The following is a 9644-nucleotide window of genomic DNA, read 5'->3' on the forward strand; positions in this document are numbered from 1 at the left end:
GCCAAGACGCAGAAGACGGCCTACCAGAGGAACCGCATGAGGTTTGCTCAGGTAGGAACCGCAGACACACCGACCCGCGAGAAGGATGAAGGTCGCCCCGGCTGATTTTTAAAGTATAAATATCTCTTATCGCGTTTTGTGTTTTGGTTTTTGACAGAGGAATCTGCGCCGGGACAAGGACCGCCGGAACCTGACTCAGTTCAACATGCAGACGCTCCCGAAGAGCGCCAAACAGAAGGAGAGGTGAGAGGCATCGTTTTTTCAGACGACGAGGTCGCTGCTGTTGCGCGTCGGGCTGTCCGTCGAGTCTCACTTGTCTGTCTTTTCAGGGATCGCATGCGCCTGCAGAAGAAGTTCCAGAAGCAGTTTGGTGTCCGTCAGAAGTGGGACCAGAAGTCTCAGGTATCCATCGTCACTCCGTTTTATTACTGGTCAGAGCTGCAACCAGTAGCTGGAGTCATTCACTACTGGTTTGAGTCAGGACATTGATCGGATTAAAACATTGCTATCAAATCTTTCTCCCTCCTCTCTGTCCCCTCCCTTTATACCTCCCTCGTCCCTCCCTCCTCCCTCCCCTCTCTCTCTCCCTTCCCTCTATACCTCCCTCGTTTCTATCCCTCCCCCCTTCTCTCTCTCCATTCCCCTCTCTCCCCTCCCTCTATAACTCCCCATGTATTTCTCGGCCCAGCTGAAACCCAGAGACTCCTCTGTGGAGGTTAGGAGCGACTGGGAGGTGAAGGAGGAGATGGACTTCCCTAGACTGATGAAGATGAGATACTTGGAGGTGGAGGACCCGACTGACATGTAAGTGAACTTCCTCCTCCTCCTCCCCCATCAGTCATTAAACCTCCTGATCCAGGAGATGACGGGCTCTTGTTTCTCGCAGCGAGTGCTGCGGTGCGCTGGAGCACTACGACAAGGCGTTCGACCGGGTCACCACCCGCAATGAGAAGCAGCTGAAGAGCATCAAGAGGATCTTCCACACGGTCACCACCACCGACGACCCCGTCATCCGCAAGGTGGGCAAGAAAGCAGCACAACGAACTGCAACTCGTGGTGGTTTTGATGCTCTCTTTTACAACAACGTGTGTTTGCATTGATCTCTCTCTCAGCTGGCTAAGACTCAGGGTAATGTGTTTGCCACGGACGCCATCTTGGCCACCTTGATGTGCTGCACACGCTCAGTCAACTCCTGGGACATCATCGTGCAGAGGGTCGGCAACAAGCTGTTCTTCGACAAGAGAGACAACTCTGACTTTGGTGAGGCTTTGACACCATTGTGATGCTTCTCAGATGTTCATCTCCTTCCTGTCCAGTGAAAAACTGGCATCTCCAGGATTAGATGATATCGTAAAACACAGACAGGGAACATTTTCCTCCACTATTAATAGTTTACTTTTTTTGTGTGCGCTTTAACGCTCTTTAACATCCGTAAACGCTCCTCCTCCTCAGATCTGCTCACCGTGAGCGAGACCGCCAACGAGCCGCCGCAGGACGAAGGCAACTCCTTCAACTCTCCTCGTAACCTGGCGATGGAGGCCACGTACATCAACCACAACTTCAGCCAGCAGTGTCTACGCATGGTGAGGACGCAGAAGCTGCCGTTTCCGGCCTTTGTGCTAAGCTAACTAGCTGCAGACGGACATGCGAGAGTCGTGTCCATCTTCTCATCTAACTCGCATATAAACACAATACAAAACGTCGAACCTTTGCTTCAGCCACTGCTTCAGTACTACTACTCCTTTTGATGGTTTTCTGAGCATATGTGGCTGTTTTTCTTTTGTCTTGTGTTCAGGGTGGAGAGCGGTACAAGTTTCCTTCCTCCAACCCATTTGTGGAGGAGGATACGGACAAGAGCGAGGTGGCATCTGTAGCCTACAGGTAGGCCCTGAACCCATCTGCTTAGCTTTACTCAACATCTGTAAACACGGCGTCAAGAACCGTTTAGCTACTTGTACTTGAAACAGTAGATAGTTTTGTATCCTACGATCACAAGATAATAAAACTGTATTCTGTGTCGTTGTCTGTAATAACTGGTTTCCTCTCTGACTTCTCGTTCTTTAGGTACCGCCACTGGAAGCTCGGTGAAGACATCGACCTGATCGTCCGCTGCGAACACGATGGCGTGATGACGGGGGCCAACGGAGAAGTGTCCTTCATCAACGTCAAGACTCTCAACGAGTGGGACTCCAGGGTGAGAGGCAGCGAGAGGGAGTGGGGGGAGAGACTAGTTTCAGCTGTGGGAGAAAGAAGTTTTCTTCCTTTCTTTCCCCCCCTTATTTCTTAAACATTTTGAGCTTACTATCGATCAGTCCACGTTCCAAACTAAAACTCTGCCGTTCCTCCGCTCCGTCGCCAGCACTGTAATGGGGTAGACTGGCGTCAGAAGCTGGACTCTCAGAGAGGAGCCGTCCTCGCCACGGAGCTGAAGAACAACAGCTACAAACTGGCCCGCTGGACCTGCTGCGCCATGCTGGCCGGATCGGAGTACCTCAAGCTGGGGTGAGCAACACACACACACGGGGGAATGTTCTTGAAATAACGATATTGTCGATCGTATGGAGGTGTGGAGTTTATGCCCACACCCTCCATTCAAAGACTAGAACTTCGACCTTGACCGCCGCATGCTGCTGTGTCAGATGGCCTTACCAAACGCATCTGGTGACCAGGGGGATGTCTGTTAGAAAGAACAGCAGCAATAACCGTTATTCTGAACGACTTCGGGCACGTTGCCCGCCGGTTTCCGCATGAACTGCGTTCCCATGTCGCCCGTCGCATTGCGGACTCCATCGTTTCCTCGGCAGGAAGGCAGTCGCAGCCCCCGTGGAGCTCCAGCAGGTTGCAGGTGTGGTTCCTCAGGTCGGCAAACGGATGGGGACACGGGAAACATAGATATACGCCTTGCACTGGGGCAGAGGCTGACCTAGAAACACATATTTTTGTTGTTGTTGTCCTTGGAGCCCAGGACACCACGTTCCTGCCAGAGCCAGGACGGGAGGCTCTGGTAGGAACGGGGTGTCTTTCCCCCCCACCGCCCGGTCAAGGAGCTCCTCTCTGGGATTTGTTTATCCCAGGGGTCGGCACCTTTGTTGCGGCTCCATGAGGCTTTTAAAAACAAAACCTCCTCATATTCTTGGAGTTTGAGGTGATATTGGGTCATTGAAAATAAAATTAAAAAGTTTAAATATTTGTTCAACTAAAATGTCATATCCGATGATGTCGCTGTCTAGCAGCTCTCCCTGGAGGTGGATTCGCAGAGCCTCGCCCACAATAAACGTTCAACGGATGAATAAGAAAAGGAAAGTCACGGAGAACAGAGTTTGATTCTGCGTAGACGTATTCATTTGCATCCACTGCCAACGATGCTGTCCGACCTGTTATTCTCTATGTGGTGAGAAATTGGCAAAAGAATTGACAAGGCTCTTCCAGAACAAACACACAGCATCTGCTGAACAGTATCTAAAAAATCCGGCGTAGCGAAGAGGCTCGGTGTGAAAATGCAGCAAAAGATATGCGTTCAAGGACTAACACTCTACCACAGCAGCCACAAATATTGATAAGACTCGAGCTCCGAATAGTTCTGATCTTAATTGACCTCAATGTGGGCCGACGCGTGACTATTAATAGCAATACAATGTCAAGAATTGTCCTCAATCTTGTATATAATTTCACTCTATAAGAACTTTATAAGGTGTGACATCAAATAGCTTTTGCGGCTCCAGACACATGTTTTTGGTGTTAAAGTTTGGATGGAAAGAAAAGGTTGCTGACCCTTTGGTTTATCCAAACGGTCCAACTACCCCTCACCCACTCACATCAAGCTCGCACATTGATTAGTTCCTGTAATGCACACACAGTTTCACAACATCACACACCTTTTGGCGTAAGCGCAGCAAAAAATACAAGCTTGATTAAACCTCCAGCACAAAACTGTATTAGTTGACTATTTTTCCAGACGTCAGAGTAACACAGAACATAAATCAGTCTTCAGTTAAATAATTTAAAAAGCGACTTGTGGTTTTGTCACATTTACAAATGTCCCCTTCCTGCTACAAAGGCTCATACATTTCCACAAAGGGAATTACTCCACATTACAACAGAGGCTCATTTTACAAAGTTTACAGTTTACAGATAACTTGGAGTTGGTTCCGGGCAATACAGACAAACAGTATCTTATTTGTACCGTCTATATTTTGTAGAATATTTCACTCTGATCAAGTCCAACCCACCCCGTTACTCATTACTGGTTAGGTCAATCTTTTACCTTTTTTTTACAGTGTTTACCAACCATTCTCAGGGTAAATTTAACCCCATCGTTTCCTTCTCCATCCCTCTCCTCTCTCAACTGTCTTTGGGGACAAGATTATACAACCCTTTAGCTTCAAATGCTAGCTACAATGCTCAGCATTAGCTTTGATAAATTAAAGTTTGACCTGTTTTCTTGACTGAACTTGTTTTAGGTTTTCACCCTTTTATATCGGTCCTTTACCTCTTGAAACGTTTGCTCAACTGGTTCTTGCACAGATAACCGCGACACAAACTGTCTTTTAATGGAAACACACGGACACATTTTGCCAGATTCAGTTCCTCGTCTCGGCAATAAGCAGACCTTCTAGCTTCTCACTGTTTTCTTCAGGTATGTGTCTCGCTACCACGCGAAGGACTCTGCTCGCCACGTCGTCCTGGGAACCCAGCAGTTCAAACCCAACGAGTTTGCCAGCCAGATCAACCTGAGCATGGAGAACGCTTGGGGGATCCTGCGCTGCGTCATCGACATCTGCCGCAAGCTGGACGAGGGAAAGTACCTGATCCTCAAGGACCCCAACAAGGTGAGCCGCCGGTCAAACGGATGATTTAACGCAGTGGTTCTCAACTGGTGGGTCACGGACTCGTTTTTATGGGCCTTCATGTGATTTTATTTTGAAGGGATTTTTTTGATACAGTGTCATTTTTTTTCTCGCCGGCTCGTCCCTCCATGTTTTCAGCAGCGTGTGCCAGGTTGGGTCAAACCAGGGACAGACTGGCTATAGGGAAACCTCCGGTAGGCCGACGGGGTTGGGGTCGGCCCGCCTCCATCTGATGATCCGACGACATTCTGTGCTTCACAGAACACGTCAAATTTACTCTAAAACCTAAAGTCAACAATTCACTGACTGACTGAGAGAAACTTATATTCAGACTTCTTATCTTACTGTTTAATCTTACACAGAAACTCAGCATGTCTCCCGATAGCAAAGAGGGGAATCTGTATGTTTCTATCTGAGAGAATGAGCAGTTCCTTTTGTTATCATATGACCATTTCTTGCAAACCGCTCTATGGGACGAGGGGAAAGGTTTACGATTAGGCCGAAGAGCAGTCTTGGATATGCAATTTGTCTATCACGTTGTACTTCTGACTCCGCGCCTTCCTTGCAACGAATGAATGTTCCTGTTTTAATGATTTTACTCCGAGGGGTCAAGTGAATTTTTCTAACACTTGTATATTACTTCTCGCGATCTGTATTCACGCTCATGGTTTGGATGTTTCTTGCAGGTTTTCAGAGCTTTTTGGCGGTTTTATGACATTCTGCCTTGATTTTATTCCAGAACACCGGCACTCCGGCAGACTTGAAACGTACATTTAGGTCATTTTTGCCTCTGACATGTGTCAAGAGTAAGAGGCTCAGACGCACAGACGGATGTATCCGCTCATTTTTCAAAATAAAACCGGCGTTGATTTTATTTTTTTTTCATTTTTTGTGCGGCCCGATACCAAGGGGATGTTGCGTCACTCGCTCACAGACGAAGACGCTGATGGGTCGGTGTTGTGTTTTTTTTTTTTGTCTACAGCAAGTGATTCGGGTGTACAGCCTGCCCGACGGGACCTTCAGCTCTGATGAGGAGGAGGAAGAGGAGGAAGATGAAGAGGATGAGGAGGAAGAAGGTGAGATCTCCCTGCATGTCGATTGGTTTGACACTTTATTGTTTGTATAGTTATACATTAATGTCATGAAACTCATATTTTACTTTTGGGTGGAGAGAAATGTGTCATCATTGTTAATACAAAACACTATATTGCACATGAAATCCTAAAAGTATGATATTTCAATCATGTTGAAGTCACAATTTGTAGAAGAAAAAAAATGATTTGAATTGTGAATCATTCAAACAATTATTTCATTTACGTTCAATTTTGTTTTTACTTAAATGTGCCTGCTTCCTTATTCTGAATATGAAATGTATGAACCAACTTTAATCTGGAACACGGTGGTTATGTGATAACTTGTTTTCTTTTCTCCGTTTCTAGAAGAAGAGAACTAAAGAGTGGATTGAGCTCCAGTGACTAAAGCAAGCCGCCGTCATACGCGAAGAAACACAATTTAATTCCTTTTGACATCAATAAAGAACAAATTGGGCAAACAAGTTTTTTTTGTGATTCCTGCATCTGTGTTTATTTTTCCCCGGTCAAAAGTCAAAACAAAGATTTAACAATACTATGGTGATGCTTTTTATATCAGTTGGATATTAACAGCTTCTGTAGACTTTTCATTTTGGGGATTTCAGGGTTTCGACAACATGTTCACATCTTAAGGTCGTCTACTCCCAGATGAACTTCAGAGACATATCACCGAGTCTCTCATGAAGAAGTTGATCAACTCTTTGACTCTGAGCTGCAGTGAAGGTGTTCTTCCAGTCACCGATCTTACCTGCAATGAAGAAAAGAAAAAAAAATAGACCTAAAATCTGTTTATACTTTTCTGCACAGGAGCTGCTGCGGTCGTGGTAACGTTACCTTTGCGCATGAAGTCTTTCACCGTTCCCTTTGGTATGAACTCATAGTTTGCTTTTGAGTCTTTCTTCATGTTCTTAAAAGTAGATTTTTCCACAACTTGCTCAATGGCTGCGTCACTCAGGTTTTTCCCTAAGAAATTGCAGATCTTAGTTACCACCTCCTTCAAGTCCTAGAAGAGAAAACCAAAGCCCACAAGTTTAGACGCTGGCAAATATTTTATTAGAAATATGTTTTCAAGAACAAACGAAGATGCTGCACAACCACGTCTTACCCGAACCATGTCCTCATAGGACAGGAAGAGGATGTTGTACTGGTCTCTCTTTGAATGCCAGTCCCTGATGTGGTCAAACCAGGACGACCCTCCCACTGAATATTTATACACAAAGAGATGTATGTCACAGCAGCCGAACACCAAAGAACCACACGGTACAAACATAGTGCACAAGACTTGACGGACAACCCGAGAGCATCATATAATAAGTGATTAAAAACACTTCAGTGTCATATTGTCAACATTGGCCCCCAAATTTGAATCAATTCATCCATATGGTGTTCCTCAAGGTTCAATACTGGGGCCTCTTTTGTTCAATATCTGCATGCTTTCACTGGCTCAGATTATGAAAAACAAAGTGTAAAAAACTTGTCCATGCACCTATGTTCAATAGACTCGACTACTGTAATGGTGTGTTCACAGGTCATCTTGTCATTTTATCCTACACTACACTACATCCTATCCTTACAACTGAATGTTTCTGCCAAATGTACAAGAATGGACTGGACGGACAACCCAAAAGCATCGTGTAAAAAGTGATGAAAACTCAGTACAGTATGCCATAATGTCATATTACTAAAAACAAATAAAATGAAGTTTAATTGTTATTTCCTTATCATGATCAGATGGTTATCCTCTTCTAGATTCTGCCGTTGAGCTTCCTTACCCTTTCCCGACAGATACTCCTCAAGGAAATCATCAAAACTCTTGGGCGCCTCCATGTAGCTGCAGTTATTGTTAAAGTGGAAATATGAGACAATGTTGTCCTTTGGATTCCGCATCATGTAGATAATCTGAAAAAAAAAAAAAAAATTGGCTCAGATATAAAGTTGCACCATTCTTGCCTCTATGCCAAGAATGGTGCAAATATGTTGTCGGTGCAAAGCGTAATATAGGGTATATATGTTGAATAAAGAGAAGCTATTCATATGCATATTCACACCAGTTTGCAGTACTGACCTTTGTCTTCTTGTCCTTGAGTCCCGGGGGCATGAGAGCCGGGGTGAGGTGAGAGGTGAAGAGGCGTGGAGATGGGCGGAGAGAGTAATCTTCGCCCATTGTGTACTCAAGCCACCGCATCTGCTCCATGTTGTTTGGATATTCATTCAGACCCCCGTCCAACTCATAGATTAAGATCATGATCTGTTGAGTCCATATGGTACCTGTGGGGTCATCATACCTGCTCAGTATTCATGTTGCCAGCAGGGAAAAAAAACTAAAGACGGTAAATGTAAGAAGAGTTTGTCTCACCTGACTTTGGATACGTGACAAGGAGGACGTCGCTGTCCCGAATGTCGAAGCTCTGGAGGGAATCGATGTGCTCTGCAGTTGTGAGCCCGACGACAAAGTTGTAGTTTTTGTACCTTAAGAGATTGTTGTTGATTTTCTCCATGTTTCCTCCAAATCACACCGAACCGTTGGTGAAATGTTGAAGACCAGAAAAACCTCTCTCAGGTGCAGCAGCTGCACTCTGGACTTTGCTCCATGTGCATGTTTTGGGCTTCTTCCTATCCTTTCTTTCCTAGACCCATCGGCAATCATGGCTGGGTAGGCACTGCCACCATCAGCAAGCTTGAAATATAACAATGTTGAGGTTTTATTGTCCAATCTGTGAATCCTGAGCATGTTTTATTTCCAGAAGCATAGCTTTATATTTCATGTGCTCTGCATATATATATGTGTGTGTGTGTGTGTGTGTGTGTGTGTGTGTGTGTGTGTGTGTGTGTGTGTGTGTGTATATATATATATATATATATATATATATATATATATATATATATATATATATATATATATATATATATATATATGTGTATTATACAGTACTGCCTCGAGTACCTTAATGCATATGCTCCATGTGTTAAAGCTGCATTCTCTCTCCTGACCACCAGGGGGCGACTCTTCTGGTTGTATAGAAGTCTCTGCTTCCTGTGTTAAAACTGCATTCTCTCTCCAGACCACCAGGGGGCGACTCCTCTGGTTGTATAGAAGTCTATATAAATGACTACTTCTCTCTTGATGTATTCCCTCAGTAAACATTGTAAACATGAGTTTATGTCTCAATCTTTAGTTTCAAGTCTTCTTCAAAACAGCCTGATGTTCATTTAGTAAATTATGGTCTTTTTGAGTCAAACAGACCATAAAGCAGGGGATGCTTTAAGGCGGGGCTGCAAGGTGATTGACAGGTCTCTGTCATGTACACAGTCTATCCAAATATGGTCATTTTCCAGGTTGCAAAAAAACAAGATGGCGACGACCATGAACCCAGATGGTCAAACCCTTAAACTCTTTTCCTAAACCAAACTCAGTTGTTTTGTTGAATCGCTCAAGAAGTCACCACTTTATGATGACAAAATGACGAATTATAGTCATGAAACAAATGTTATTATAAAAAATAATAATAATGATTTAATACGTAAAGACCCTTTCTTCAAATTTAGGATTTTGTTCACAGATTTGTATTTTTTTTTTTGGAGGTGGAGGGGAGAGGGGGTCGGGGGGTGTATGATGTCAGAAAAAGGGGGAGGGGTGAAATCAATTCTAATTTTAGATTCAATTAGATTGCTGGCACTTTTCTGCAATATGCATGAAATCAGACTA

At 44.5% G+C, this 9644-nt stretch overlaps 2 protein-coding genes across 3 annotated transcripts in view; one reads left to right on the top strand and one right to left on the bottom strand.

Moving 5' to 3' along the window:
• The window catches only part of eif3d (eukaryotic translation initiation factor 3, subunit D), an 8432-nt gene extending 2030 nt beyond the window's left edge, over window positions 1-6402 (top strand). For both annotated transcript variants that reach the window (XM_068579430.1, XM_068579431.1), the window contains 13 exons: window positions 1-51; window positions 158-243; window positions 330-402; window positions 689-804; window positions 887-1019; window positions 1113-1260; window positions 1453-1583; window positions 1796-1881; window positions 2065-2194; window positions 2360-2502; window positions 4637-4829; window positions 5830-5923; window positions 6287-6402. The exon at window positions 1-51 is cut by the window's left edge and continues 86 nt beyond it. In XM_068579430.1, the coding sequence (XP_068435531.1) occupies window positions 1-51; window positions 158-243; window positions 330-402; window positions 689-804; window positions 887-1019; window positions 1113-1260; window positions 1453-1583; window positions 1796-1881; window positions 2065-2194; window positions 2360-2502; window positions 4637-4829; window positions 5830-5923; window positions 6287-6300 (1398 nt within the window). In that variant the 3' untranslated portion in view covers window positions 6301-6402. The remainder of the gene's footprint in view (window positions 52-157; window positions 244-329; window positions 403-688; window positions 805-886; window positions 1020-1112; window positions 1261-1452; window positions 1584-1795; window positions 1882-2064; window positions 2195-2359; window positions 2503-4636; window positions 4830-5829; window positions 5924-6286) is intronic.
• A 164-nt stretch (window positions 6403-6566) lies between these two features.
• Window positions 6567-8461, bottom strand: LOC137786954 (amine sulfotransferase-like). Its single transcript, XM_068579102.1, has 6 exons — window positions 8295-8461; window positions 8004-8206; window positions 7711-7837; window positions 7044-7138; window positions 6768-6941; window positions 6567-6681 (listed from the first exon to the last, which is right to left on the bottom strand). The coding sequence occupies exons 1-6, from the start codon at window positions 8434-8436 to the stop codon at window positions 6577-6579; spliced, it is 846 nt and encodes a 281-aa protein (XP_068435203.1). The 5' UTR covers window positions 8437-8461; the 3' UTR covers window positions 6567-6576.
• Window positions 8462-9644: the final 1183 nt, after the last annotated feature.

This window comes from Clinocottus analis, unplaced genomic scaffold (genome assembly GCF_023055335.1).
Source record: "Clinocottus analis isolate CAN_PGR_092001 unplaced genomic scaffold, fCliAna1.0.p SCAF_16, whole genome shotgun sequence".
NCBI lineage: Eukaryota > Metazoa > Chordata > Actinopteri > Perciformes > Cottidae > Clinocottus > Clinocottus analis.